This window comes from Tiliqua scincoides, chromosome 4 (genome assembly GCF_035046505.1).
Source record: "Tiliqua scincoides isolate rTilSci1 chromosome 4, rTilSci1.hap2, whole genome shotgun sequence".
Classification (NCBI taxonomy): domain Eukaryota; kingdom Metazoa; phylum Chordata; class Lepidosauria; order Squamata; family Scincidae; genus Tiliqua; species Tiliqua scincoides.
The window spans coordinates 58,700,749-58,713,894 of record NC_089824.1 but is presented as its reverse complement, the minus strand read 5'-3'; the positions used below and the strand labels follow the sequence as shown (position 1 = coordinate 58,713,894).

General features: G+C 41.7%; 1 protein-coding gene across 1 annotated transcript in view; it reads left to right on the top strand.

Annotated features, from left to right (window-relative positions):
- The window catches only part of LAMA1 (laminin subunit alpha 1), a 118,721-nt gene that overhangs the window by 44,241 nt on the left and 61,334 nt on the right, over positions 1 to 13,146 (top strand). Inside the window, exons 11-16 of the mRNA XM_066625109.1 lie at positions 6 to 146; positions 2,835 to 3,008; positions 4,592 to 4,693; positions 5,872 to 6,083; positions 10,423 to 10,534; positions 12,034 to 12,144. Coding sequence (XP_066481206.1) covers positions 6 to 146; positions 2,835 to 3,008; positions 4,592 to 4,693; positions 5,872 to 6,083; positions 10,423 to 10,534; positions 12,034 to 12,144 — 852 coding nt within the window. The remainder of the gene's footprint in view (positions 1 to 5; positions 147 to 2,834; positions 3,009 to 4,591; positions 4,694 to 5,871; positions 6,084 to 10,422; positions 10,535 to 12,033; positions 12,145 to 13,146) is intronic.

The window sequence follows — 13,146 nt, the reverse complement described above, 5'->3', positions numbered from 1 at the left end:
TGCAGGAAAATGTAGAAGGAGAAAACTGTGATCTCTGCAAACCAGGGTTCTACAGTCTCCAAGAAAGAAATCCTCAAGGTTGTACTGAATGTTTCTGCTTTGGAGTTTCAGATGTCTGTAAAAGTCTTTCATGGCCCAGCAGTCAGGTATGACACTGCCAAATCCATGATTGAATGCCTCACCTGTTTTCCACAGACAGCCTTTTTGTCTTGATTTTGTTTTGTGATACAGCCCATATATGTCTAATTTCACATAAATACAGGTGTGCCCCCTTATCCATTTCGGGAAACACCCCCCCCCCATGGATAGCTGAAACCACGGATATAGGTGAATATCTGTCCCCAATGGTCCAGAAGATGCTCCCTCCCCTCCAGAGGCAAAGGTGTTACGGGAAAATCCCCTCATTTTATTGTATTTCTGGTTATGCTACTTTGATATCGAGAACAGGCCTTCGTATATGGATGCTAGCAGGCAAAATGAACTATTCTCCCAGAAAACACTGGCCTACAGGCCTCATTCCCACTTTGGTCAAGCTCAAACTCTTGGTTGTTTGTTTGTATTCCCTCTTCTCCCCTCACAATCGCACATCCTGGAAGGAGATTGATATCTCTAGTTGAATGAAACTCAGTAATCCTGTCAGACAGTTTTCCATTGTATCTTCAGTTTGTGTTTGCTTTCCTGAATGCAATTCCAGTAACTTCTGTATTTTGCACCAAAACATTGGATTATACTTGTACTTTGCACTAATTTAGGTAAACCTCACTTAAAGTTGCTAGACATCCTCTGTCACCAAAGAGCTAATTTGTATTTTAGCTGACACTGCTAGCCCTGTTTACCTGCATCCTGGCTGATTAAGAGGAATTCCCTTCATTCACACCCAAGTTACCTATTGGTACATTAAAAGCAAACGCCCTAAGTTACACATTTATCCCCCAAACATTCTGCTTACATGTAAGCAACTTTTCAATATCCTTAAATACTAAGGAGGTTTGACTAGCAAATGGTCACTCTCCTGAGTGCCCAAACACAGGGTCACTCTCTGGGGTGTCCACACACACTGCTCACAGAAACTGCCACTCATAGACCAGACACCCAGACAGGTAGCTATGTCTTGCACTTTGAACTCTTTCTCTTCCCTCACCCCCCTTGTTTCCTTCCCTCCCCATCTTTAGCTAGAGGCTGGGGTTGACAGAGCAGCGATCCCTGAAATCCTTCCCTACCATTCCTCTTTCTGATTTCTTTGGATGCGCCAAATACACTCCCATGACACTGCACTCACCGCTATAGGACACTCTGGTTAGGGCACTACAATAGTCCTGTACTGATTCTTTTGGATATCTATTTTGTGTCCCTTTTAATAAAGCTGTAATCATTTATCGGAATATTTCTCGCAGACTCTTCTTTAAAAGGAATTTCTGCAGAACGCTGGTTTGCATCCAGTCTAAGGTCCCAGTGTTCCAATAGAGCAGGTATACTAATTCCCCTAAACAACTCAACCTAGTTCATTTGGTAACAAGGGGAGTTCTGCTCCTCTCACCTCTGGAGGGGCTTCTGAGCATGAGGCTTCTGCCAGGCTCAGACTGAACTTTAGAGCTCAAATCATGTGACTTCCGGTTTCACAGAGAAACTGTGTGATAGAAATGTGTCAAACTCAGTACTTGAAGCAAACAATTCAAGGAGTGCAAGATTTGAAAATGGGACAGTGTGTCACACAACTCTGCAGTATGTCAGGAAATTCTATGTTTACCTCCATCTCTGTCACATTTTAAAGTGCAAATTAAAAGTCTGTGCTCTAATTTGGTTCATGCTGTGTCATTCTACTAAGTTCTGAAAACCACCCTATATAGTCATAGCCATAGAATGCAGGTTACCCAATTGACTGGCACTTGCATATGTTACCAATGCAACATGGTGTAAGCAGTTTTTTTTCCTTCCCCCTGAGTGTCACATGCTATGGTGACCTGAACTGGCCTTAGTGAACTTGTACCATGTATTCAACATATTCCAATCCAGACAGAGTTTGCTGGGGATTTTCTTTGTTATGCACTATTTTTCTATATTGTCTTTGAAAAATAACAGTGCCACAAGTTTCCACTCTACCACCATGTCAGGTCAGCAGGGGAGGATAGCCCTTGCTTTCCCAATAGCAGAATGGCACGGGAGCGTAGGGAAGACAGCACAAGAAGCAGGCGATCCTAAACAGAGCCAAAGGAGCAGGCACAGGCTTGTTTGTTACAGAAGCATGTATTGGTAAAGGAGCAGGCAGAAGAGTAGTCAGTCTTACGGTCCAGAAGTCAGGGAAACAGCAAGTCACAGTCACGAGAAGGCAGTCCAAATCAGTGCACAAACCAGCAGCACAGCACGCAGAAACTCCACCACCACAACCCACACCAGGAATCTGTGCTTGCCCCATATATACTGGGGCCAGCCAATCGGAGTAGGGCGACCTCATAGTCACAAGACAGTCTTGTGACCCACTCTGATTGGCTGTCCAGTGGTGCATTGCACCACTCCACCATAGCCTACGTGATTCAGCACTCAACTCTCCCCAAGTCACGTGATTCCCACCTGCAGCAGGTGCAGTTGATTGCATCAGCTGTGCTGCTTTGCTGATTGCTTCACACCAGGCCCAGATGTCAGGGCCTCCTGCCACATCCTGGCTAATAACAATTTCTAGCCTGGGATGCCAAAAACCTGACACACTATTAAATAGATAATACTATAAAGTATTGTGAAGAGGAAAATTGAATGTCTTTATGTAAGCACTTGCATATAAATTGACTTTCTCAATGAATTAAATCATATCTGATAGGGTTTCTTTTTTTTTCTTAAAGGAGTCTTCTATGGATGGGTGGCTGGTGACAGCTCCATTTACCTCAAAAACTGTCCAGCCACACAAAGACCAATTTGATGGAGCTCGTAAAATAAGTATCAACAACTTGGCTGCTGCAAAGATACTGAAGTCCCCTTATTACTGGTCTGCACCCAAGCCATATCTTGGGAATAAAGTAAGTATCCTAAGGAGACAAGACTCTTTGACTCTTAATATAACTGTTGAATATTTTATCTTCATTACACTCATTGCACTTCAGTCCTTTATATTGCACATTTAGGGCCCAATCCTGACAAGTGTGTGCCAGCTTACTGCTGGTGGCACTGTCGCAAATGCACCATAAGGCACAGTACCTCCTGTTGGTATTGTAGGAACTGTGTGTAATGGTCTATCAGTTGTGTTTCATTATCATTTCCTCCAATATGTAAATGATTGATACATCTGCTTTAGGAATCTTATGTACGAGAGGAGCCAATTTTAAGGTTATTTCTAGATGGCCACTCCTGGAAAATTAAAGCAATTGTTGGTATTGGACTGATTAGGCTGAGAAAAATGTGGAGCACAAGGAACTGATATTAACATTTGGTGGGGGTCCACAAATTTAAACTTATTGAAGAGAAGTGTTGAGGCTTATACATATTTATGACAGGGTTATCCAATGCACCCTAAGAGTTATCATTGTATAACTCTTGTTATATTGTACAGCCAAATCCTACTGGAACTTGCTGCGGTGGAATGTGACCACTGTAAAAACATCATAGTGCTCTGCCAGGATGCTGGCAGGAAGGCTGTAACCTTTCCCCATGTGTTCTTAGCTCTCCTGCCGCCTACTGGGAGTTGATGGCACAGGGGAGAGCAGTGATAATTAATTAATTAATTAACAGTATTTATATACCGCTTTTCAACTGAACGTTCACAAAGCGGTTTACAGAGAAAAATCAAATAACTAAATGGCTCCCTGTCCCAAAAGGGCTCACAATCTAAAAAGATGCCAAGGAATACCAGCAGACAGCCACTAGAACAGACAGTGCTGGGTTGAAGGTGGACCAGTTACTCTCCCCCTGCTAAAAAAAGGAGCACCCACTTGAAAAAGTGCCTCTTACCCAATTAGCAGGGGTTAGATAAAAGCAGGGGATGGGCGGATCAGGCCCAGGAGGGGGGCAGGATTGGTGGTGCTACTGCTGTCCTAACTTCCATTCCAGACCTGATCCTGCGGCCTGGATCCAAGTGGATCTGCGCCAGCTATTTAGCTGTTGGAGGTTCGAGTAAATCCCTTGACACTGCTGAGTTTACCCCAGGTAAGGGATTGATTTTTCCCTTATCTAGAGTAGAGCTCTGCATTGACCCCCACTATAGGATGCAGTGGTCGCCATTTTGGCTCCAGTGCACCAGTGGGGACGGTAGTGCATAGGATTGGGCTGACAATATGGTAAGTATGATAACTCAAACTGATACTTTTCTCAGTAAAATTATATGTATTTATTAATGTTTGGAAAATGCATAATCAATCATGAATTTTGTAATGAGATTATGGTTTTGGAAAGGATGTTTTTTATATAACTTTTCTTGTATGGTTTTTCTGCCTGAATAAACTTTATTTTGACATGGACAAATAATTAAAAATTAAAAAAAATTGTAGTGGTGTTATAGTTAAGAGTGTTTAAATGAGCATTCAGTTCACTGCACATGTGATTTACTCTTTGCAATTATACATGAAAAATCTTTTTTGAAAAATGTTTTGTGCTTTTATTCTTCTAGCTCACTGCCTTTGGAGGTTACTTGAAGTACACTGTGTCCTATGACATTCCCATGGACAGTACAGATAGTGATTTGGTGTCTAATGTGGATATTATTATTCAGGTAATGTATATTTATGTGAATGAACATGATCGTCTTTAAATTGTATGGGTCGGACCCGAAGAGCATGCCTACGTGAAGTGATTCTCTGCATTCATGATGTGTTGGAAGTACCCTTTGAACCTCATGATGTTCAGCTCTGAAGGGTTCTCTGATTTTTGAAGGTGCAGCTTTCCAGGTTGGGGAGGATGCTGGAAGAGAGAGGATGAAAAGCCCCATGTGCAATTGGATTTTGAACTATAGCTTTAGTTGTCTTCAGTTGTGTGTTATCAATGAACTCTTCCAGTGGTTAGCATCTTAGAGCCCAATCCTGAGCTCCTCGCACTTGCTTACCGCTGTCGTGCGCTGTCGCAAATGTGCCACAAGGCATGTTTGCAAGCCCTAATGCTGGGCGAGTGGTGGGCAGGCGCCTGGTCTCCACCACTCGGCGGTTGCATGGACCGCCAAGCAGTGGAGAGGTAAGCGGGGGCATGGGGGAAGGCGGGGAGGAGGCGTTCTGGGGAGAGGGGAGGGGGGAGCAGAGGGTGGGGAGGAGGCATTTCGGGGGCGGAAGGTGGGGACAGGGCGGGGGGAGGTGTGCTGGGGGAGGAAGTGGATCCAAAGACTCCTTGTTGGGCTCACTGCCTGACACAAAAGCTTTTACCTCACCACCAACCTTTTGGTCAGTAGTGAATCGAGTAGTCCATTGTGGGGCTACTGTGCTTACCTAGGGAAAGGGAATGAAGTCCCTGTCACCCGGGGTGCTGCTGGCGGCTGCCTTGGGTGTGTTGGATGCGGCGGCAGCCATTTTCGGTGCCGCCACAGCTACACACCATGGGCAACTCAGAATTTGGGCTCTCAGTCCATCCAGTTAATGGAACATAGGGTTTAAGCGACAGCTTTGAATTTGGAAATCCCTAGTTTTATTTCTACTATGAACTTATAAAGTGGCATTGAATTGGCCACTTTCCCTGTAATATTTTTAATGTCAGGATCTAGGCCTTCCTGAATATGGGGTAATTTAATCAAAAGTTTGCTTGTGAATTGTAGAAAAGCTGGAAAGTCAATTCTACAAAGATGTTTTGGAATAAATAGACAGAGTAATGCTTACATTTGTTAAATTTCATGGATTGAATACTAACATTTCAAGTTTTGAAAAATATTTAAAAATATACGTAGTATAATTATATCAATCTTTTCAGGGCAATGGACATATTTTATCTACACGATCTGAAGGACTATCTTTGCAACCATATGAGGAGTACTCTAACACTGTGAGGCTTGTGTCTGAAAACTTCATTGATTTTAACACAAAAAAGGCAATCGATCGTGACATACTAATGACAGTGTTAGCAAATGTTACTCAACTTCTGCTCAGGGCTAATTACAACCTTGCAAAAAAAGCTGTCTACAGGTAACAAATATTTTCAGTTTAATTTTGATTTCTCTGTTAATCCAGTTATGTATCACTATTGAAAATCAAAATGAAAGGGAAAAAATTATTTTAAATTTTTTAAAGTGTCGTTTTATGGTAAGAATTTTCTGTTAGAATTCTTTGCTAATTTTACTTATGACAACAATAAATATTTTGATGGGATATCAAAATATATCCATGGGGGATACGTTACCACTGCTACCGCAGATACCCTAAACTGTGGATAGTAGCAAATCCCACTTACTGAGTCACTGCAAGACATTCTGGGGTATGAATATTAGCAAGAACGCTGGTGGAAAGCAGATCTGAAGTGGGTCCAGAAGCAGTTTGGAGCAAGTGGTTTGGTAGCAATACTACCAGGAAGCAGGTTGGAGGGCTGCAGTAAAAGAAGAATAACAGATAGCACAGGAGAAAGTGCAGGAAGGCCGCAAACGGAACCAGATGAAGAAGTCAGGTGTGTCATGAGGATGACAGAGAACAACGGGGATTTTTGAACTGCAGATAAGTGAAGCTGCAGGTACGGGACCCCCAAGTACAGGGGGTGGTGACTACTGTATATGAAAAAAGCATTCATTTGCTTAATTACATTTGGATTGAATATCCATGAAGGTAGGATGGCTTGGCAGGTCTGGTTAGGTTGGTTACGGGCCATTCCTTATTTAAGAGTACAGGTAGAGTCTGTTTATCCATGGAATTTCCATCTGTGGATCTGACTCAACGCCGGACCCCTGGACCTGCATGGAGCCAGACTTGGCCCCACCTGAGCCTTCCAGAGGTGACCAGAGCTGTGCTCCGGTTGCCTCCAGAGGCTCTTCTGACGTCTGTGGAGGCTGCCTCAGAATGGCCTCCAGGGTCTAGAAAGGCATTTCCGGTTTTGGGGCAAAAAACCGGAAGTGCCCTTCTAGGACCTCCGGAGGCCATTCTGAGACCCGTGGAGGTTGCGCACAGCTTCCACGGGCTTCAGAACAGCTCTGAACGCAGCCAGAGCAAGTATCCAATCATGTTCGGAGCTTGGTGGCACCAGAAATTCACGTGACTTGGTTTTATGCGAAATTTGGTATCCATGAGGATTCCAGGAATGTAACCCTTGCAGATAACAAGGGTCCACCAGCATTGTCTTTTGTGCTAGCACACTGCAGCTTCATAGAAATTGTAGGTAATCATATTGGTCTGTAAGTTAACCTCACAGGCAGTTTGTTAGCTGAGAATACTGAAGTTCTACACAAATGAGACGTAGCATTTTTTGCCAAAATATACATTTTCCAGGAAATTTATTTCCTAAAGATCTTTCCATTGATATAAATAGATTTTTTTTTCCTTAGATCTTTTCCAGGCACTGACTTTGTCTGCTAAAGCAAAACAAAATGAAAAACTATACTCCCTGCCTGTGATGGTGCTAGGATGAAAGAAATTGGCTTGGTCTGGTACATGCAGTGTTGACAAAGCAGTTCATTTATAAAAAGACCACTTGCCGAGCAAAAAGGATGGGCCTTCCTTTCTTGTAGCTTAGTAAGCCTTTAAGTTGGAAAGTATGTGCTTCTGAATTTTAATGAGTTGACATTTTGTTTCATCATTGTTCTGCATTTGACCATGTAGAACAATGGGTCTCTATATGATCCACTCTTGGATTATTCTTGATTCTATTTTTTTCATACATGATAGGGCTATGTGGTCAGAGAGAGCTATCTTTCACAATTTTTTACTGAAATGTCATGTTTGCAATACAGGTAAATGATTAAAAATGACCTGTAAGTGAGTTTTAGACATCTGTGATTTCCATATGAAATGAAAGAGTTTTTGGAACATGGTTTTGTTCTTCAAGTTTTCTAGTTCTCATTTTCAGTGAAAGCAAATTTCTGGCTCTTGCACAAATCCTGGGAATGTTCAATCTTAGGCTAGTGAACACTCAGAAACAATAAGAGCCATAAAAGGTGTTATAAGGAATGCATAATGAGGCCTAGTTTAAAAACAAAACAAAACCAGAACAGTGTTCCAGGGAGACTGTGAAACAGCAGCAGAGGAAAAGGGAAGTATTAGCATTTTGTCTTCCTCCTGTGGTTCTAATCCCGCCCACAGCATTGTCATCCCCCCAACTCATACCATTTTATTTGAAAGTCAATGATAGCACTTTTCCTAATAAAAGTAACGTACAGTGAGCATGATTGGGATTGGAACAATGGCAAGGGCAAAGTGCTAAAACTTTTCTGCCATGGTTTTCTGTTTTTTGTCCCCCTTATGTACAGCTTCTCAGCTGTACATAAGGTCACCAGGTCACCAACAAACACCAGGTCACATTATGCATTCCTTGTAATGCGTACTTTGGCTCTGTGGAGCAACACTGTCATTAATAGTCCTACAGCACAATCCTAGGCATAAGATCTATTGTGTTCAATAGATTTTACTCCCAGGAAAATATTCATAGGATTGCAACTTGCATTCCAACTGCAGAGGTAACAGCAGATACCTATGGTATCACAAATGTGATGTCGTATAGCACTCAACCAGGCTGCTGCCATAAACAGTAAGTGACGTGAGCCTTCTGGCAGCGGACCATCTGAAGCCCCCTGTGCTGGTACGTCAGCAGCAGGGCGAGCTGTGGGCAGGGAGGGGGAGAGGAATTGGGGGTGAGGAGGAAGCGGGAGGGATGGATCTAGCAGCAATGGCTCATACCAGGTCTTATGCTCTCTCTCTCCTCTTTTCTCCCTCCAAAAGAGGTACCAGTGCAGGGGGCTTCAGACTCATAGGCAGCCCCAAGGTTTACTCAGAGTTAAATAAAAATAATGAGTGAGAGACTTACAGAACCAAGGTAGTTCACATAGGCAGGCTATCGCCAAACCCATTTTTTAAAAATTGAGTTTTTACAATTAATGTTCTGCTTCATACTTTATTTGTGTATTTTTTCTGCCTGTACTGCACTCAAAGCAGATTCCCAGTAAAATGGGAAAAGAATAACCAGTACAAATACATCAGCTATGTAGGTCGCATGTAAAAGCAGACAAGAATATTCATTGTACTTTAATTCATCAAAATGTCAACAATTCAAAATTAAGTTTCAAAATAATGCTAATATTACAATTAATATAATAATAAACCACACAGAACAGAAATTCTAGTTGCAGAAGCAGCAAATATTACTTGTGACAATAAATAATAATTTATGACAATTCAATCAAAAAATTATTGCAACATTAAATAAATCTATGATTTCACAGTTGATTTATCTTACCCACATCCTATAAGTGACATCAATAAAACCAACACCTTGGGATAGACTCTGGAAAACATTGCTTCCCCAATTTCAACATGTACCTTCTTGCAGAAGGAATACACTGGCTAATCCTTCTCTATATGATTTAAACAATGTGCAGATCTTTCCTTGCTGTGAATATTGATATGTAGGAGGTGGTATATAGAAGAACTTTGCGAGCACTTCAAAGGTCCTTTCCCTGTCAATCAGGTCCTATCCCTGTCAATCAGGGACCTGGGCAGGAGGTCTGGTCTAGAGGGTAGAGCCTCCGTCTGCCTGAAGATAACATCCACAAGGTCGCCAGTTTGAGGCCACCAGCACCGTGCGACCTTGAAGCAGCTGACGAGCTGAAGCGGAGCAATTCCATCTGCTCTGAGCGTGGGAGGATGGAGGCCAGAATGTGAAGCCAGATCGGAATGAAACACCTTGAATGTAGTGGTTCTTGAAAGAAAGAACCTTCTTTCAATTGTAAAAATTCCTATTTAATAAGGGATTTAGATAAAACCTGCCTATGTAAACCGCCTTGAATAAAGTCTTGAATAAAGACCAAGAAAGGCGGTATATAAATACCTGTTGTTGTTGTTGTTGTTGTTGTTGTTGTTGTTATTATTATTATCATCAACATCCATCTCTCTAGTCCTGTAACCCAGATTTCTGGTGATGCGGAATAATGATCTGGGCACAGCAGATGAATTTGGCGAATTGAATGCCAGAATTATTAAAATTGTAGCAAACAATTGGTCCTTATGGTTGAATTTAAATTTGAGTCAACTTTGCCCTTGCTTCTTATTTTGAAACAGCTGGGGTAATGGCCAGCTGTGGACAAAGAATCTGGCATGCTAGCCACAGTAGGTGCTGAAGTATTGCTTAATGTTGGTGATAATGGGTCAACATTTGGAACAACTGATTATTTATTACCTTACAATCAAATGTTTATTATAAAGAATGCGCTAAGACCTGTTTGTCTTAAAGCGCAGTTCAGAAGGGTGAGCTTCTCAGAAGTGCATTGTTCACATGATTCCTTAACAATAAAAGGTTTCAAAATAAAATGATGTGATGTCTTTGCTGCAGGTTGGATTCTGTCACTTTGGACACAGCAAATGCTAATCTCATAGATCTGTCTTCTACTACAGATGTGGAGTACTGTGAATGTCCCCAAGGCTATTCTGGAATCTCATGCGAGGTAATCTGTCATAGTTTCACATTTAGCTTGTTTTTTTAGGTTGCAATTTTTAAAACTTGGATTGCAGAGCAAGGCTCTTCACTTTGAAATTTACAGCAGTGTGATATTTTACACTTACACGGAAGGGGGAAAAACAACTTCTTTCCTACATTTTACCTCTTTTTAGCAAGGGAATGGGAGGCAATAGCTGGAGGCCATATGATTAACTCTAAATCTGATATCTTACAGCAGTTACCTTTTTTTCATTATGAAAACCAGGCAAACGCATCAGTTTTTAACTACAGTATTTCTAGTTCCTTTTGACTCTGTAAGTCAATTTAGTTTATTGGAGTCTACTGAATAGTAAGAGGTAATCCTAGCATTTCAGCGTGAATGTTCACTGAAATCTAGCAGTGACCTCTGGCTGTCTGTGTAGGTAGAATAGGAGAGGCCTTTGAAAATGAATATCATTGATTAAAGTGGGGTGGGATCTTTGGAAATCAGTGACATTGAAGAGCTCTACTGCTTGGTCTCCTTACAGCACAATTATATGCATATCAGAATTAAGTCCCCACTGAGGGCCCAGTCCTGTCCAACTTTCCAGCACTGATGCAGCCATGCCAATGGGGCATGTACTGCATACTGTGTTGGGGGGTGGAAGTCACAGAGCTCTCCTCAAGGTAAGGCAGTGTTTGTTCCCTTACCTAGGGTCTGCAGTGGCTGCATCGGCACTGGTAATTTGGATAGGATTGAGCCCGGAGTCTAATGGGAGTTACTCCCAGGTAAGTGCCTTATAACAGTGGTTCCCAAACTTACTGTGGCACCCTTCCTACTTAATGGGAGTACCATGTAGCCTTCCCGGCTTGCTGGACTATCATGATACCTAGTGATTGTTGTATGATCTTGGCCCAGCAAACCAGGAAGAAGAAGCCACATGGTGCCCCTGTGATTGCACTGTGGTGCTGTGGGGCACCGTGGCACACAGGTTTGGATCCACTGCAATAATTGATTTCATGCTTAATGGCTCTACAAAGTAACTTGCACGACTATCTTGGATATGAAATACATTTTATCTGAGTGGAAAGTGAATAACGTTTCTTTTTCCCCCCAGTGTAAATAAATTTTTCCCCAGGTGTAAATAAATAAGAACTCAATTTGCTTGCTTTTTGATTGGTGTTCGATGTTTTATGCACAAATCTACTAAATGTGAAAAAAAATATTAATGTTTCAGAGTTTGATTTGTTGCTTTAGGTCACAGTCCAGAGAAGTGCACGACTAGCTCCTCTTATCCAATGAGATTTGAGTTTCTCAAATGAGAGTTTCCCAACACAAACAGAAGTTGTGCTGGAGTAGCTTTGTAGGCTGAATTCAGAGACAAGTTGTGGTGGTCTGCAAATTGATTGAACAACTTCAGACATGTAAATGTGTTTTAAACCTGATAATTAGGTTGATTTTATTTGAACGGATTACTGGTAGTTAACTTATTCACTATGCTGTATTTTTCTTTTTGTTTTTTAAAGTCCTGCCTTCCTGGATACTACCGAGTAGGAGGGATACTCTTTGGAGGGATTTGCCAGCCATGTGACTGTCATGGTCATGCTACAGAATGTGATATTCATGGTGTTTGCATAGTAAGTTAACTTGCAACCTGCTCATATTTTTACTTCTTAAAAAAACAACCCATCAGTGGCATACTCAGTTCTGGAATCTTTTACTGCCACTTTACACAGGTGGAGATGCCAGTTAACTTGGTATTGCTTGACAAAGCATTGCTTAAGCAAGTCCTCTTCATGAGGGCCCTCTAGGAGTGGAGACATTCCATGTCTCACAAGGAACTAGTGAAGAAGTAAGTGGAACATGGGCCATCTGGGTCCTCTGTCCCTAGAGGGCCCAAGTGAAGAAGGAAGAAGGGCAGGGCGATGCTACAGGGGGTATCAATTAAGTAAATGAGGGAGCAGAGGGAGTCCTGTTGGGGGATGGAGGACACGTAACATTAAATCTTATGAAAACTTTGCTAACTGGCATATTTGGGAAACTGACAACCCCTGCTTTATGTATGTCAGATAACAAAATGTATACTGTATATTCAGTATAATATATCCAAAAAAGCAACCAAACAGTGCTTCAAACAAGTAAAGACTGGATTGCTAAAGGATGTCAAATACTAAATTGTAATATTATATAAATAAGCAATTGACAACACACAGAAGTTAAACACTTCAACTTCCACCATCTTCTGTAATACATGTTTTCGATTTGTTTTACATTTCTGACTAAAGCAAAACAATGTTATTTGAGGTAGGTGAAGCAGAAACATTCACCACAGACACTCGACTACAAGTCGACCCCACAGATAAGTCGAGGGTAGGTTTTGAGCCAACAATCATGGAATTTTCTATGACCCTCAGATAAGTCAGGGGTTAAACTTAGGGGGGTGTCTGACTATAGTTTTGTCTGATTTTACCAGAGGCCAGATCCTGAAAAATAACCTACCACTAATTGTTACCTAAGAACTTTAGTCTCTAATTTATTAAAAACAAAATAAAAGATCATAAGATACATTTTTATTCTTTTTAAAATTCTGGTCTTCACCACCTTTTTGTAAACACTATCAGAGTAAGTGCACTGGAAAC